We start from the raw sequence: 18,163 nt of genomic DNA, 5'->3' as shown, positions 1-18,163 counted from the left end.
TGACAGCAGCCCTGGAAGATTAATTATACCCCCTTGCCTCCCCATGCAAAGGGGACTAGAGACTCATGAACACGTGAAATGCGTCATCCATGCTGGTGATTAGCAGGCAAGCATATTGGTTTTGGATGCGTTCCGTAGCTGATGGTGTAAGGAGGGAGGTGAGAGAGGCAGGCTGTTTCAGGGCTGTGTGCACAGCAGGGTCAGAAGGAGTGAGCAGAAAGCCAGCGAGGACCTTTAAGCTTTGTCATCCCCTTAATAGGGCTAATGGGATTTTCTAGAGTGATCCGTGTTTGGCTGATACTGGGCCTCCAGCAAGGAGCTCTGGCAGCAGCACCGAGCGGCTGGCCGCCCCACAGCTTGCTAACAGGCCCACACTCCCTGCAGCTGGGACAACCAGGGGCGCTCAAGGCCAGCGTGGCGTAAGGACAAACATGAGTTCCCCCGAGGAACAGGCATACCGTCTGCTGACCGAGTACTCCAATGGGTTCATGGTCTCCCAGGTAGGAGCGTGGGGAGAACATTGCACAGGGCACGTTTGGATCGCGTTGGTGGGAGCTGGGCGAGGGCAATGGGGAGTGACAGCTTAATGGGTACGGAGTGTCCTTTAGGGGTGGGACGTCCTGGAACTCTGGGCAGGTGTCCAGGCAGAGGCTTGGCGACTGGGGCATGGGGCAACGTTTATTGAAAGAAAGGGATCGAAATACTGAAAATATTTTGTGATAGGGCAATATAGGGGCTCGTCCACGAACACGCTAAAAACCAAGGTGATGCATGTAAACTAGAGGTGAGTCTGGGGGTCCGTCCACAACGTAGCACGCATCACCATCCCGTCCCTTCTTGTGCCTGAGTAGACGTTATCCCGTGTGGGAACCGGAGGCATAGCGGCCACATGGTGTGTGATTCCATTTATATGAAACATCGAGAACACGCAGATCCATAGAAACGGCCGGCAGAGTGGTGGTCGCTGGGCGCTGGAGACGGGGATGGGAAGGGACTGCCAATGGGGACGGGTTCTCCTTTTGGGGGCATGAGAATGTGCTGCAACCGGACAGAGCTGGTGGTTGCACAACGCGGTGGATGTGCCAAACGCCCCCAAGTTGTTTCGTTTAAAATGGCTAATGCCGAGTCTCCTGCTATGTGGATTTTACCTCCATGAAACAGTAGAAGCAAGTTATAATTAGATTATGTATATATATAGTATATTCCTTCATTTATTTATTTTGTTAAATTTCAAAATTTTTTAATTTAAATTCAAGTTAGTTAACGTAGAGTGTATTATTAGTTTCAGAGGTAGAGTTTAGAGTTTCGTTGGGTATCACACCCAGTGCTCATTCCATCACATGTCCTCCTACACGCCCATCACCCAGTTACCCCATCCCTCCACCCCCCTCCCCTCCAGCATCCTTCATTTGTTTCCTATGGTTAAGAGTGTCTTATGGTTTGTCTCCCTCTCTGATTTCTTCCCAGTTTTCTCTCCCTTCCCCTAGGATCATCTGAGTTATTTCTTATATTCTAATTTTGTCTTATTTTATTTTTCCTTCCCTTCCCCTATGATCCTCTGCACTATTCCTTATGTTCCATAAATGAGTGAAACCATATGATAATTGTCTGTCTCTGCTTGACTTATTTCACTTAGCATAATTCCCTCCAGTCCCGTCCATGTTGTAGCAAATGTTGAGAACTCGTTCTTTCTGATAGCTGAGTAATATTCCATTGTATATATGGACCACATCTTCTTAATCCAGTCATCTGTTGAAGGGCATCTCAGCTCCTTCCACGATTTAGCTATTGTGGACAATGCTGCTATGAACATTGGGGTGCATGTGTCCCTTCTCTTCACTACGTCAGTATCTTTGGGGTAAATACCCAGTAGTGCAATTGCTGGGTCATAGGGGAGCTCTAGTATTAGCTTTCTGAGGAACCTCCATCCTGTTTTCCAGAGTGGCTGCACCAGCTAGCATCAGATTTTATATTTCAAAGCTCCATCGGTGCCAGGGCTGTGGGATGAGGATATTAACAGCGGGGGGTGGTCTTTGGTGGGATGCACACATGCTGTGTTGGGAATCTCTGGGGCTCAGGTGCTGAACATGTCCATGTGGATGGCCGTGCAGATGCAGACGGCAGGAAAGTGTTCACAGCTGCTGTGCAGGGGACGGTGGGCTTCTCTTATGGGACGGTGGGATTCTCCCTGGCTTTTTGCAGTGAAACTCTAATTTTGAGAACAGACAGCTTCACCAGGCTCCAGCTGAGCGTCCGCTAGACAGAGAGATGCCCAAGGATGGCCATCGCTGGGGCGGAGGGTCTGGGGTTGCAAGATTGGGGTGATGTGTGCATCCAGTGAGGTCCAAACCCACATGCACCGAGGCACCGTGGGCATGCCGGCGGTATTTCGAGCGCCCCGTGGCAGATATCGTGAGACGAGAAGATGTCTTGGCTTCCCTGGGTCACTGAGTCACAGGCATTGTAACACTGCCGTGGTTTGCACCAACTCCATAATCACAGCAGGTGCTGAGTTTGGGTGAATATTGAAGCCGAATGTCTTCCCCAACTGAGCTCACAGATCCCCCCAGATTTGGTCTGTAGACCCCCAAGGGTTAAGGATTCCTATTGTACAGCCTTTGAGATACAGAGGAGGACCCGCCTACAAAATCATCATCATAATCTGCTGCTTTTCTGTTGCTTGAAGACGTGACTTACTTGCGCTGGCGAGGTGTTTCCTGGGCAGCTGGGGCTGTCTGCTACTCGCGCACATCGGTGTGGGGTGGGTTAGAAATCTGGGGAGCAAATTCCGTTCAGCACATGTGATGATACCATGTTACCTCGTTGTCACGAGTTTAATAGAACAAGAGGGAACACAACCTTCACAGAATAAAACTTAATACTATCGTGACGCTATAATCCTTCACATGACCTTGATAGCATAATACTTCATACGACCTTGATCCAATAAAACCTAATACGGCCTTGATAGAAAAAAATTAATAGGATCTTGATAGAATACTACTTAATACGACCTTGATAGGATAATACTTAATCCAACCTTGATAGCATAATACTTAATACGACCTTGATGACATAATCCTTAACATGACCTTGATAGCATAATACTTAATACGACCTTGATGACATAATACTTAATACGACCTTGATGACATAATACTTAATATGACCTTGATGACATAATACTTAATACGACCTTGATGACATAATACTTAATATGACCTTGATGACATAATACTTAATATGACCTTGATAGTATAATACTTAATATGACCTTGATACAATACAACCCAATACGACCTTGATAGAAAAAAATGAATAGGATCTTGATAGAATACTACTTAATACGAACTTGATAGAATAATACTTAATCCAACCTTGATAGCATAATACTTAATACGACCTTGATAGAAAAAAAACTTTATAGGATCTTGATAGAATAAAACTTAATACTATTTTGATAAAGTAATACCTAATACAACCTTGATAGCATAATACTTAATACGACCTTGATCCAATAAAACCTAATACGGCCTTGATAGAAAAAAAACTTAATAAGATCTTGATAGAATAATACTTAATACAATCTTGATAGCATGATACTTAATACGACCTTGATGACATAATACTTAATATGACCTTGATGACATAATACTTAATATGACCTTGATAGCATAATACTTAATATGACCTTGATACAATACAACCCAATACGACCTTGATAGAAAAAAATGAATAGGATCTTGATAGAATACTACTTAATATGAACTTGATAGAATAATACTTAATCCAATCTTGATAGCATAATACTTAATACGACCTTGATACAATAAAATGTAATACGACCTTGATAAAAAAAACTTAATAGGATCTTGATTGAATAATACTTAATCCAACCTTGATAGCATAATACTTAATACGACCTTGATAGAAAAAAAAACTTTATAGGATCTTGATAGAATAAAACTTAATACTATCTTGATAAAGTAATACCTAATACAACCTTGATAGCATAATACTTAATACGACTTTGATACAATAAAACCTAATATGACCTTGATAGACTAAAACTTAATAGGATCTTTGATAGAATACTACTTAATACCACTTTGATAGAATAAAACTTACTATAACCTTCACAGGATAATACTTAATACGACTTTGATAGAATAAAAGTTAATATGACCTTGATAGAATGAGTTAATAAAATCTAGAGACAGTAGGAGTTCACACAGCCTCAGTACAAGATGTCATATAGTCACAACAGGTGTTAATGCAACGTTACCTGAGTAAGAAATAATACACCTTTCACCGAGCAAGAGTTAATACTGTCTTGATAGAATAAGGCTTGAAACAGCCTGAGTGAAGGAATTCGTGCCCTGTTAATAGAAGAGTTCCTACAACGTGAATAGGGTGAGTTAATACAGCCTTCATAGAATAACAAGGAATGGGCCATAATAAGAGTTGACGCAATCTTAATAGAATAAGAGTTTGTGTGACCCTCAGAGAATGCAAATGGATACAACTTTAATAAGGTTTAACGTGAGCTTAATGGAATGTTACAGATGGAGCGTATAGATTGACTTGATAGAACTTTACTCCAGGGGTTCTCAAATGGGGACACTGCCCCCCAGGGAACACTTGGCAAGGTCTGGGCACATTTTTGGTTATCACGGCTGGGATGGGGTGCTCCTGGAGTGTGGTGGGTGGAGACCAGGGACGCGGCGCCACACCCTACGGTCCCCAGGACGCCCCACCCCAGAGAGCCTTCCAGCCCCACATGTCAGCCGTGCTGAGGTCCAGAAACCCTGTTTTCATGGAACAAGAGTTAACAGGAGCCTGATCATAGAATAACAGGGAATGCAGTATCACTCCCCACTCCCCACGCGGCCACGTGCGTGTGTAGGGCTTTCTGTGTGCTCAGGGAGAAAGCAAGCCAGCACCAACCTACGTACTTCCTCATGTAGGATGGAGGAGACGGGTCGTATTTTTATCTGATCACCGTGTAGAGAGAGTGCCGTGGGGTGCACCTGGGTTCCAGGACCATCTGTGCACCTGGGACGTGAGCACGCACAACTGTCCTTGCCAATATCGGTGAGGTCACCCTGGCCTTGGCACCATCCATCCAAAACCCTGTGGAGGAGGGGGGGAACATGCATTAATTTACCCATGGTTTAGACTTTATGTATTATTTGCAGGCATGACCTGTTAAGTTCTTTAGACCAATAAACGGAAGAAAATAAGCAAGACGTTTTAAGGCTCTGACACCACCGTGTGGGGAGCACCACTGACGTCTGCACAGCAACAACAGAACGCAGTACATGTACTTTCTCGTTTGCAAAATTAAACCAATGCAGTCCCTGGCTTTGTGCCCCCAGGTCACAGTGAAGAGGCGAAGACTACGGTCTTAAAAACTCACGTGACTTTGCGGGTGGCTGTGTGTGTCTCTGTCCCTCGGCTGGTGTTCTCTTTGGGGATCATAACTTGCCTTCAGAGGCTGTTTCTTTGCTAGAACGGTTCCCAGGGTGTTTCTTTTTCGGGGTGGTGCTGTTCTGGGCATGACGGTGGGAGAGGGGGTTCGGTGAGGAGCTTCTAAAGACAGATGGGGTGAGGGGCACGCTGCAGAAACCCACATCTGCTCAGGCTCTCCCTTTCAATGTTGGCCAGCCAGCGAACGGCCCTGTGGGACCCCACATGTACTTGGCAGCTGCCCCCCAGCACTGGCCCCCACTCTTCTCGAGGACCAACCCATCCAGTAGATGGCATCATCCTGGACAGCTGGTCAACCCCATGGCACTTGGCGTGGCAGAAATAGGTCCTTCCAAGTGCACGGTGGAAGCGTATTTCATTTCATTTCATTTCATTTCATTTCATTTCATTTCATTTCATTTCATTTCATTTCATTTCGTTTTTTTGTTTTTTTTTAATTTGTTTTATTTATTATCATTTCATTTCTTTTCATTTTATTTCATTTTATTTTGTTTTTTGTTTTATTTACCCTATTCTGTTTAAAATACTGAACATTTATTTAAATTTTATTTACACATTTTGTTTTCCATCTTAAAATTTAAATAAAAAATTTTAATCAGTTCAAACATTGAATTCGAAAATTTTATTTTTATTCTCTACTTATTAAAAATCCTTTATTTTTCAAAAAGTTTATTGCTTTTAAATAGTCACAACATCCATTTTAGTATCTCCACCAGTTTTAAGAGCGCAAGTCAGTGGCGCTGAGCACATTCACACTGCTGTGCAACCATCCTCCCCTCCCCCATCGCTGTCCAGAGCTTTCCATCTTCCCAAACTGAAGCTCTAATCACTAACCCCCATCGCCATCCCCATCCCCAGGCCCTGGTCCCACCAGCTACTCTCTGTGTCTATGGATATGACTCCTCTAGGGACCCCACATATGTGGAATCCCACAGCATTCGTCCTTCCGTGTCTGGCTTACGTCACTCAGCACCGTGTCCTCGAGGTCCATCCACATCGTAGCAGGTCTCCGAATGACCTGTTTGTTCAAGGCTGAGTGATACTCTGCTGTGTGCACGGACCATAGTTTGCTCATCCATTTGTCCATTAGTACACACTCGGTTCGTCCATGTTTGGCTACTGTCAGTAATGCATCAGTGAGCACAGGTGTGCAAGTATCGCTTCTTAGTCTCCACTTTCAATTCTTTTGGGTCCACATGCAGAAGTGGAATTTCTGGTTTCTATGGCCATTCTATGTTAGATTTTTAAAGGAACTGCCATTGTGGGTTTTTTTTTTTTAAAGATTTTGTTTATGTGAGAGAGAGAGAATGAGCGACGGGTAGGGGCAGATGGAGAGAGGGAGAGGGAGAAGCAGACTGACTGCTGAGCAGGGAACCCGATGTGGGACTCGATCCCAGGACCTTGGGATCATGACCTGAGCCCAAAGCAGATGCTTTGCCGACTGAGCCACCCAGGCGCGCCCACCATAGCATTTTCCATAGCAGTGCAGTGTCCTCTGAAAACTCACCCCTGGCTCCCCATGGTGTGTGCTTCTGTGGGTGTGGCTCCTAGGACACTCAAAGCTGGCCCCTTGTTTCCGAGGTTCTGTTTGCCGCCTGTGAGCTGGGCGTGTTTGACCTTCTCGCCGAGGCCCCAGAGCCCCTGGGTGCGGTGACAGTGGCTGCACGGCTCGGCACCAGCTCCCGTGGGACAGAGCTCCTGCTGGACACCTGTGTGTCGCTGAAGCTGCTTCAGGTGGAAACAAGAAGAGGAAAAGGTAAGCATGTAGACATTATGTAAATGAATGGGCATGGCTGGGTTTCAATAAAACTTTATTTACAAAGACAAGCAGTGGGCCGGGTTTAGCGCCCAGGCTATACTTTGCTGACCTCATTCCAGGGAGGTCTCCACATGCGGGTGTGCACATTACTACCCTCATGAAGTATCCAATGAACAAGAAAAAATGGGGAAAAAACAATCACAAGGGAGTACTTTTCAATCAAACTAAATTTATCCGGCTAAACGGTTGCCTTTCCTTATGATATTATATTCTCCTTTTGATGTTGAAATGGCTTTTCTCTTATGGAATATGGTGATGGTAGGGTTTGGTTTTTTTATGTCCTCACTTTGCAAAATTCAAAGTTTGAACTGCGTGTAGAAACCATTGCTTGAGTCAGAGCACACAGGAACAGGAGTGTTGGCCTGGCTGTGGCAGCCGTGGTCAGTGGCCTTCGTGCTTGTGGCGTGGAGTCATGCACCAGTGCGGGTTCTGGCGTGACATTACCCGGGATGGGTTAACTTGAGTATCCTGTGGGGTTTGACAGCTCTCAGGTACCTGGGCGTGGAAATTAAGCAGGTAGGAGAGTGCAAGCTACCTGGAACCACCTCCAGCCACTCCCTGAGAACAATCTTTGCACATCATACGTACTGGGGTGGCTGACCCTGAGTTTGCACCCCCAGGAGGACACCTCGGCCAGGAGACATCGGGGGCAGGGGATGCTCCTGGAGGCAGCTTCTGGCACAATTATCAGTTGTCCTTTGGCCCTGGGGCGTTTGGTTGGTGCTGACACCCAGCCCATGCTCGTGAGGATCTAGATAGGCAGTGTGCAGACCAGGAGGCTTTCCCGTGCTCGGCTTGGAGGCAGAGTGACCCGGGGGAGTCTCCCACCTTGTTCTTTGGGCTCTGCCTGCCTGTGGGGTGCACGTGAGTAGGTAGATAGCGTAAGTAGGTAGCAGGTAGCACAGATAGCAGGTAGATAGAAAGCGTAAAACCTTCTTCATGAGCAGGGCACGGCATGCTGTCCGTTCCAAGAGGGATGCACAGGTGAGCACAGTGGGGACCACCCCATGCAAAACAGCGGGGGCCCTGGGGAAGCAGGGTCCCCAGGAGAGGAGACAGGGAGGTCGGCTCGGGCACGGGACTGACCATTTGCAGACGCTGTGAGATGGGGTAACTCACAGCCAGTGCACCTGCTCAGAGAGCACCGGGGCCGTTGCGGGTCTGGGGCTGTACATCCTTTGCAGGGCGTTGTTAAAATGATGACGTGCACCCGGGCTTGCCTGCCTCTGCTTGGCTGAGCGCGGCAGAAAAACACCCCCTGCTCCATCAACGTGATTCCCATTTTGGAGAGTGTTGTATCATGGGTAGAGTGTATATCCAAATCAGGTGTTATTTTAAAGCCCATGGATTTTATTATAGGGTTCCCCACAGCCTCTCTTGCCCTTCCCACCTCCTGCACTAGACCTTTCAACGGGATTTGCCAAAATGGAATCGAGCAGGTGTGCCAGGTACCCAGAGGCCACCCTGCTTCTAGGGGTTGAGTCCCCGGCTGTGGCCGTGGGCACTTTGACGCCCCCAGGCGAGAATCTGCTTTCAGCCCTCATGTTACCGATGCTGGCACCAGCCCACAGCAAGGACTTGGAACCTAACTTAGCGTTTTGTGTTCTCTGTGTTTGTTTTCAGCTTCGTATCGGAACACGGAGCTCTCCAGCACCTACCTGGTCAGGGCCAGTCCCAAGTGCCAAGGCAACATGCTGTGGTACCTGGCCAGGACGACGTACCTGTGCTGGGGCCACCTGGCCCAGGCTGTGAGGTGGGCGTGGCCTCGACTGCGAGAACGGGACCCTGGGGCTCCCTGAGGGCTGGTTCTGTGCCGCTGAAGTGCCAGGTTCCTTGTAGAGTCAAACACAACCCCGCCAGGTCTGGAAATCCAGAGCAGATGTGAGAAACCCCCTGGTGCTGGCTGATGGAATTCACGTAATGCCAATCTGCAGAGCTGAGAAGTCCCTGTGTTTCGGTGGTCACCAGGGAAAGGGCCTCGGGCTGAGGAGGCAAAGCGGGAAAGGTGGCGCCCAAGAAGATTCTGCCCAAAACGTGATGGTTGTGCTCGGTGCTGTGGGTTTCTGGGGCTGGATGGCTCTCTGAGGTGGGGCATCCTGGGCTCTGCAGCGTGTGGAGCAGAGTCTCTGGTCTCCTCCCACCAGGTGCCAGTACAATCTCCCCAGTCATGATGATAAAAACATGTCCCCAAACATTGACAGGTGCCTCTTGGGGCAGAATCACCTACAATTGGGAGCCAGTGACACAGATGAATGGATACATAGATGAGCAGGTAGATAGGTGGGTATGTAGATAGATATAGGGATGGACGGATGGGTGGTGGGTGGATGGATGGATGGTGGATGGATGAACAGGTAGATAGATACATAGAGGGACGGATGGGTGGGTGGATGGATGGATGATGGACGGATGAACAGGTAGATAGATACATAGATATATAGAGGGATGGATGGGTGGCTGGATGGACAGGTAAGTAGATGGATGGATAGATGACAGATGGATAAATACAGGGATGGAGGGATAGATGATGGATGGATGAACAGGTAGGTAGATGATAGACAGATAGATACATAGAGGGATGGATGGGTGGATGGATGGATGGGTGGATGGTTGGATGGACAGGTAGGTACATGAATGGATGGATGGATGGATGATGGATGGATGAACAGGTAGGTAGGTGATAGATAGATAGATAGATAGATAGATAGATAGATAGATAGATAGACAATAATATAGGGATGGCTAGATGGGTGGATGGAGCATGGATGGTTTGATGGGTGGACAGGTGGATGGATGGATGGATGGATGGATGGATGGATGATTGATAGATAGATAGATGATAGATAGAGATAGATACATAGATACACAGATAGATACATGGATACATAGATATGATGGATGGATAGATAGATAGATAGATAGATAGATAGAGATAGATAGATACATAGATACACAGATAGATACATGGATGGATGGATGGTTGGATGGATGGATAGGGAGGTGAATGGATGGATGGATGGATAAGTGGAGGGATGGAAGGATGGATGGATGGAGGGATAAGTGGAGGGATGGAAGGATGGATGGATGGAGGGATAAGTGGAGGGATGGAAGGATGGATGGATGGAGGGATAAGTGGAGGGATGGAAGGATGGATGGATGGATGGATAAGTGGAGGGATGGAAGGATGGATAGATGATAGATAGATAGATAGATAAGTGGATGGATGGATGGATGGATGGATGGATGGATTAGTGGAGGGATGAAAGGATGGATGGATGGATAGATAGATAGATAGATAGATAGATAGATAGATACATAGATACATAGATACATAGATACATAGATACATAGATACATAGATACAGGGATGGATGGATGGTTGGATGGATGGATAGACAGATGGATGATAGAGACAGGGATGGATGGATGATAGGTAGCTAGGTAGAAGATAGTTGAATGGATGGACAGGTATCCAGATAGATAGATGATCCATAGATATAGGGATGGATGGACGATAGATAGAGAGATGGATGGATAGGTAGGTAGATAGATTGATAACAGATATTGATGGATAGGTATTGATAGATATTAATAGATAATAGAAGAATAGATACTGATAGATATGGATAGATATTGATAGATATTAAGTGACATACATAAATAATAAATATTGAGGAATAGGTATGGATAGATGACAGATACTGATAGGTATTGATAACAACACAGCAAGGTGCCCCTGCCCCCGGACGCCGGCCGACGAGTGCTGTGGACCTCCGTGTCCCCTGACCGCTCATCATTTTCGAACTTCCTTCAGACTGTTTTTAGCGCTCGCTCCTTCCTCGCCCACACGGCAGAGCCGGGCTAGACGCACAGCCTGCCGCTCTGAACGCACGTGTGTTCCGCCCAAGAAGGGGGTCCGAGCGTGTGTTTGGAGTCTTGTCGGGGGACAAGACTTGTTCTGTGTGTGACTCCGCGTGTGACCCCGCGCGTGCACTGGCTGGTGCTCCCTGAACATGTCAGATCCTGGGTGACCGCGTCCTGCCTGTTTGCAGGGACGGCAAGAACCAGTACCAGGAGGCATTTGGGGTTCCCTCTGAGGAGCTCTTCACCGCCATCTACAGGTAACGCCGAGCGCCCACGCCTGCAGGATGATCTTTCTTTCTTTCTTTCTTTTTAATAATAATATTTTTTATTCTGTTAGTCACCGTACAGTACATCCCTAGTGTTTGATGTAAAGTTCCGTGATTCATTACTTGCATATGACACCCAGTGCACCATGCAATCCATGCTCAAGTGAGGAATGTATGGGTCCAAACAGAGCAAAACAGAGGGATGTTGATATTAAAATAATAATAATAATAATAATAATAATAATAATAATAATAGGACAGCTTTGTTTGTGTTGCTCAGTGTCCTGAGCAGGTGGGAATCTGTCCTTCCCTCCAAGGGACTCTCCACGAAGCAACAGTGATGTAGAAAAATGAGGAATGGGTTTTGCTTGGGCCAGAGTTACCCAGGGAGTGGGTGGGCTCCATGCACACACCCGAGGCTGCTGTCGGCATGGGGTGTGGTAGCCCAGTCCCCAGGTGGTGAGGCCCCGATGGCTCTTTGCGGGGTTCCTAGCTGGATGACGGCCGGGAAAGGGGAGAAGGACGGGCAGGGGGTGCGGAGTCCTCAGGGCTGGTGCCTCCCCTCCCATCCTCCCGCTTTCAAGACCCCTGCTCCGCCCACAGCTTCTCCCTGATCTGGAGATACCCGTGGTCTTGACGAGCGTGCTTTCACGTGCAGATCCGAGGGCGAGCGGCTGCACTTCATGCGAGCTCTGCAAGACGTCTGGAGCGTCAGCGGGAGGCGCGTGCTGGCTGCCTTTGACCTGTCCCCGTTCCCGGTCATCTGTGACGTGGGTGGTGAGCGCCGGCCCCACGTGTGGAGCTGTGTCTTAGGGCTAGAGTTCTCTGTAGTGTAAGCTAGGCGGGGAAGGCGACAGGAATCCCATTTAGCATATGTGCGTCCCACAGGCTGTGGGGTCCCAGCTCCTCCCCGAACACAGTGCACTCTCTGGGGTTCTGACCCCGTGCGTTGGGCGAGACCAAGAATCTCTGCTCCCGGGGACGTGGATGCTGCCGGTGTCCGGGCCACGCGGGTGTAGACGTTAGCATTGCTCATTGTGACAAACGAGGCTGCAGAGGGCGGTGGGGTGCAGCCGTCATGGAGCTGCTGGAAGGCAGTTAGCAGAGCCATCAAGCCGACCTCCCCACGCTGCTTTCCCAGGGCAGGAAAAGCACTGTGTGGGACTCCAGGGGGCCACGGGGTTTTCTGGGCTCTGGGGGTCCTGATGCTAACATGGAGAGAAGGATGCCCACGTCTTGAGCGTCTCCCGTGGCGGAAGGCTGGGCGTGGCACATCCTAGAGCAGACGCGGGAGTGGGGGCTGTTGGTCGTCTCTGTCCTAAAGGATGGAGATGTGGGGCTTGGTGGAGGTGCGGGTGGAGGCAGCCAGGCCTAACCGTCGATCCCTTTCAAGCAAACGCCCCCGTCCTGTCCACCCTGAGCTGGTCCCATAGAGGAGGCACGGGGAGCATGAGCCCCCATGAGATGGGGATTCAGGGGCTCCCGAAGCCATGTTTGCCTACGTGCACATTCTGGGGGTAATGCCAGCCCCACGTGGCCTCCCAACCTAGGCGTGGCTCCATCGTTTGAACAACACAACGGCTCCCTGGTTTGGGCCGAGCTGGCCTGGGATGTAGACAGGCTGCGAGGTGCATCCAAGAGGCCCCTAGTCCTTGGTTCCCAGATCTGAGGTGCTTAGACCCATAGTCGACATCAGGGCGACCCACCCCACCGTCTCGGGCAGCAAGGTGCCATGATTGGGAAACTCAATGCGGTTTATGCAAAAGTGGCCCCTGTGCCTGGCTTGCTGTGTGACTTAGGGCAAGTTCTGTGGTGTCTCTGTGCCACAGAATCCTCAGGTAACAGGGCAGTCCCCGCACGGGACGGTTGTGGTGCCCAAGTGCATGTCTGCCTATGAGTCACGCAGAACGGGGTCATGGTGATCAGCGGATCGGTCCAGCCGGGAAGATTCGTAGATTCAGGAGCTCATAGGTGATGATGGAGCCATGAAGACCTCCATGGGGGGCGGAACCACGTCCCCCGTGGGTCGATGGTGGGCCAAGGCGTGTGCTGCCCACAGCTTCCTGCCCACCTGTCCTGTTCCGTGTCCCCTTCCAGGCTGTTCTGGGGCTCTGGCCAAGGAGTGCACCTCTCTGTACCCTGGGTGTCAGGTCACCGTGTTCGACATCCCCGAGGTGGTGCAGACGGCGAAGACCCACTTCTCATTCCCGGAGGAAGGGCGGATCAGCTTCTGTGAAGGTGGGTTGTTTCCGTGTGTGCATGGGGAAACATAGAGGCATCCCCTGGGTGCTCAGGACAGGCCGAGGATGCACCGTGGGCATGGCTTCCTCCTCCCTGCAGGCGACCACCCTCAACTTGGAAGTATTGTTGGTGATGCTGGGAAAACGGGTAGAACTAGATGGTGTTCTTAGGCTTAGTTCCTTCTTGAGTATTGAGTGGATTGAAGAGTGTCTCCTCCAAATTTGTCCACCCAGAAATTGTGAAGGGGGCCTTATTTGGAAATAGGGTCTTTGCAGATGTGAGGAAGTGAAGGATCCGAGATGAGCTCGTCCTAGATCAGGGTGGCCCTAAGTCCAAGGACAGGTGTCCTTGTAAGAGATAGAAGAGGAGACACAGAGGAGAAGCCACGTGAAGATGGAGGCAGACATGGGAGGGACGTGGCCACAAGCCCAGGGATGCCTGGAGCCCCAGAAGCTGGAAGAGGCACGAAGGACCCTCCCCTGGAGCCTCTGGAGGGAGCATGGCCCTGCCCCACCTGGATCTCAGTAGCCCTGCTCCGCCTGGATCTCACTGGTCCTGCCCCACCTGGATCTCACTGGTCCTGCCCCACCTGGATCTCAGACATCTGGTCTCCAGAGCTGGGAGGTGATGAATCCCTGTGGCTTAAGCCCCCATCTGGTGTTGCTTTTCTTACGTGACCCCCAGGACATGCATGCAGGTGTCTAAATCCAAAGCACCAATAATAGCACATGAACTGGGTTGAAGGGAAGCTCAGGGACATTGCTCACTCAGACGATTAGGGAGACTTGGCCATTCTGAGGCTCAGATGCCACCATCGTTGCTGGGGTTGTGCACCTGTAGGGTTCAATACTGTCTTTATGTAACATTCCCAAGCTTTGACCATCAGGGATAATTTCGGGAGCCTTAGCATTCATTTTTAAAAATATCACATTAAAATATAACAAACCTTGATGAGCAGGTTTGGGGACCCTTAAATGTCACAAACATGGAGAGCTCCTGCCTCGCCTTACCCCAAACCTGGCCTCTGGGCGTCTTTATCACACGTCTTGGAGAGGATGATCAGACTTATTTCTGTGCTTCATCTGGAAAATGGGAGAAATACAGCGACTTCGGAGGTTGGGGGGTCAGGCCAGAGAGTAGATTACTTTGTTATTACACAGCGGAGCTAGGCTTTTCGTGACTCCGCCGTGGGTCACAAAGGGAAAGCTGGTGGAAGCTGCCGGTGTGCTCTTTATCCTGGAGTCCGGATTGTCTCCTTCACCTGCTGCCCACACACACAGAAGGCCCACCAAATGTGGCCCCCGGGCCAGAGTTTGCCAACCCCCGTCTTTTGTCACTGATGGAAGAAAATCAGTTTGGAAGACTCCCCCATTTGCTCTGCCATATTCATGGCGGAAATGTCTGTGAGCCCTGGATTTTCTGGGAGCCTCAGCACAGGGCAGAGTGACCGACTGACCAGTGCAGCATTCAATAGATACTCCTCATGAATTCCTGCGGATTTGTAAACTTTGGACAACATGCGGCTGCCGGGTGACCCTGCACAGCACAGGGCTATCCAAGATTTCTTCCAAAATCAGTACTTTTTACAGGAAAAATGTTATAAGACTTGAGTGTTTGACACCATGCATGCATGGAGGGTCTTTCTTGGGCATTTTTTTTTTTTCAATCAGGAAAACATGAATCGACTGTTGATTTACTTCAACTCATCAGACAGGAGCTGCTGACCCATTGCTTGGAGTCTCCTGAAATCCAATGCCTGGAGAGCTGTTTACTTGCAACCTTAGGAAAGAGGATAAAGACACAATCATTTTCCAGATCTGAAGACTGGAAAGGGACCCCAAACACCGTTCTGAATTTTCTTGTCTTTACTGAGACTTCCTTTTGTTCAGGGCTAGGTCTTTGCATCACAGCTGGGAAGACCTAGGACAGCTCGATGCAGCTAGGTGACTTTTCCATCCTGGGTGCTGGTGCAGTCACGTGAATTGAGTACCGGGCTGATCCCATGGCATCTGCCTGTGTTATAGGAGATTTCTTTAAAGACCCGCTTCCGGAGGCAGATCTGTACATCCTGGCGAGGGTCCTGCACGACTGGACCGATGTGCGGTGCTCACACCTGCTGGCGAGGATCCATCGTGCCTGCAAGCCAGGTGGGTCATGGGTCTGTGTGTCCACACGTGCTTGTGAGTACGTTCAGGGTGGGATTGGGCTAGACTCTTCATTTGGAGGCTAGGTACTGAAGGCACGTCACGGGCAAGTGAGGTCATGCTCCCAACTGGCTTCCCTTCTGGAAAAGTCATTAAAACAAAGAGGCATTAGCACCCATTCTGTAACTAGTCCCAGGTAAAGGTGCAGAATGTGGAAGGCTCCCATGGTGCACGCCTGGCCAGGGCGAACACCCGTGTGGCTGGGTAGGGGGCATTTTGTCCACCTGCTCTTCTCACTGGTGCAGACTTGGACGGTGCCCAGGGGGCGTCCTGTGTGGACCCATTCTGCAGAGGAGGGCGGAAGGCACGCAGGGCAGTGGGAGAGCTGGCTGGGCTGGGGGCTGGGGCGGCCAGTCTGGGAGGTGGAGCGGGGGTCCTCAGGCTGTCTCGTCCCTTGCTCACGGCCGCCTCTCCCTGTCCCAGGCGGTGGTGTCCTGGTGATTGAAAGCCTCCTGGATGCAGATGGGCGGGGCCCTCTGACCACGCAGCTGTACTCGCTGAACATGCTAGTGCAGACGGAGGGCCGGGAGAGGACCCCCGCCCAGTACCTCGGACTCCTGGCTCCTGCCGGCTTCCGGGATTTCCAGTGCAGGAGAACCGGGGGCATTTACGATGCCATCCTAGCCAGGAGGTAGCTCCCCACGGGTCTGCAGCAACCAGCCCAACCAAGCACCCTCACAAATGGGTGGTCTCCGTTAGCTTCCTCATTTCTGGGGATTGACAAGGGAGTGGGGGGTCTCTGCTGGCTGCTGTCAACTTCCCATTACTGTGTGCATTTTGTCTTGCTCTGTTTTATTCTGGTCTATGTCATTCTATTGTATTCTGTTGTATTGTATTCTGTTGTATTGTATTGTATTGTATTGTATTCCATCCATTCCATTCTATTTCATTCTGCTCTATTCTATTCTATTCTATTCTATTCTATTCTATTCTATTCTCCTCTATTCTGTTCTATTCTCCTCTATTCTATTCTATTCTCCTCTATTCTGTTCTATTCTACTGTATTCTGTTCTATTCTACTGTATTCTGTTCTATTCTCCTCTCTTCTGTTCTATTCTATTCTATTCTATTCTATTCTATTCTATTCTATTCTAGTCTACTCTCTTCTGTTCTATTCTCCTCTCTTCTGTTCTATTCTACTCCTATTCTATTCTACTCCTATTCTATTCTATTCTATTCTATTCTATTCTAGTCTAGTCTAGTCTAGTCTATTCCATCCATTCCATTCTATTTCATTCTGTTCTATTCTGTTCTGTTCTATTTCATTCTCTTCTGTTCTATTTGATTTTGCTCTATGCTATTTCGTTCTACTCTATTCTATTTTTTAAAAATTTTATTTATTTACTTGAGAGAGAAAGAGAGTGAGAGAGCATGAGCACACAGGGAGAGGGAGAAGCAGACTTCTGCTGAGCAGGGAGCCCAACATGGGGCTTGATCCTGGGACTCTGGGATCATGACATGAGCTGAAGCCAGATGCTAAACTGACTGAGCCACCCAGGGGGTCCTTACTCTATTCTGTTCTATTCTATTTCTATTCTATTCTATTCTATTCTATTCTATTCTATTCTATTCTATTCTATTCTCCTCTCTTCTGTTCTATTCTACTCTATTCTGTTCTAGTCTATTCTGTTCTGTCTCTATTCTATTCTATTCTATTCTATTCTATTCTATTCTCCTCTATTCTGTTCTAGTCTCCTCTCTTCTGTTCTATTCTACTCCACTCTACTCTACTCTACTCTACTCTATTCTGTTCTATTATACTTTATTCTGTTCTGTTCTATTCTACTCTATTCTGTTGTAGTCTATTCTGTTCTATTCTACTCTATTCCATTCCATTCTGTTGTATTCTATTTTGTTCTACCCCATCCTATTCCATTTTCCCAGCTTTCTGGCAGTATAATGGACAAAACTGTATATGTTTAAGCTGTACAACACGATATTTTGATGTACGTATGCACTGTGCACTGATGACCACATTTGAGCTAATTCACACACCCCACATCTGTATGGTAATTTTTTTGTTCTTGTCGTTGAGAACATGTCAGATCCGCTGTCTTAGCAATGTTCCAGTGTATGACCATTAGTTATAATCACCATGCTGAACAGGTCCGCAGGATTCATTGCACTTCTCACTGGAAGTTTGCGCCCTGTGACGCCATCTCTCCGTTTCTCCCCCAGTCCCTGCCAACCACCGGTCTGCTCTCTGCTTCTGCGAGTTCCACTCTTGTAGATTTTGTCTTGACCTTAGATGTGGCAGGTGCACGTCGCAGGCTGCTCTC

General features: G+C 48.6%; 1 protein-coding gene across 1 annotated transcript; it reads left to right on the top strand.

Annotated features, from left to right (window-relative positions):
• The first annotated feature begins 254 nt into the window (after positions 1–254).
• ASMT (acetylserotonin O-methyltransferase) lies at positions 255–16,736 on the top strand. The gene is given in 9 exon segments (XM_008694303.2): positions 255–500; positions 7,072–7,246; positions 8,933–9,062; positions 11,362–11,430; positions 12,098–12,314; positions 13,401–13,410; positions 13,537–13,677; positions 15,705–15,827; positions 16,308–16,736. Coding segments are annotated over 9 exon segments (1,146 nt in total). The 5' UTR covers positions 255–431; the 3' UTR covers positions 16,520–16,736.
• Positions 16,737–18,163: the final 1,427 nt, after the last annotated feature.

The sequence above is a fragment of the Ursus maritimus genome, assembly GCF_017311325.1.
Source record: "Ursus maritimus isolate PB19 chromosome X unlocalized genomic scaffold, ASM1731132v1 scaffold_X1, whole genome shotgun sequence".
NCBI classification, from domain to species: Eukaryota; Metazoa; Chordata; class Mammalia; order Carnivora; family Ursidae; genus Ursus; species Ursus maritimus.
This window is presented reverse-complemented; position numbering and strand designations above follow the sequence as displayed.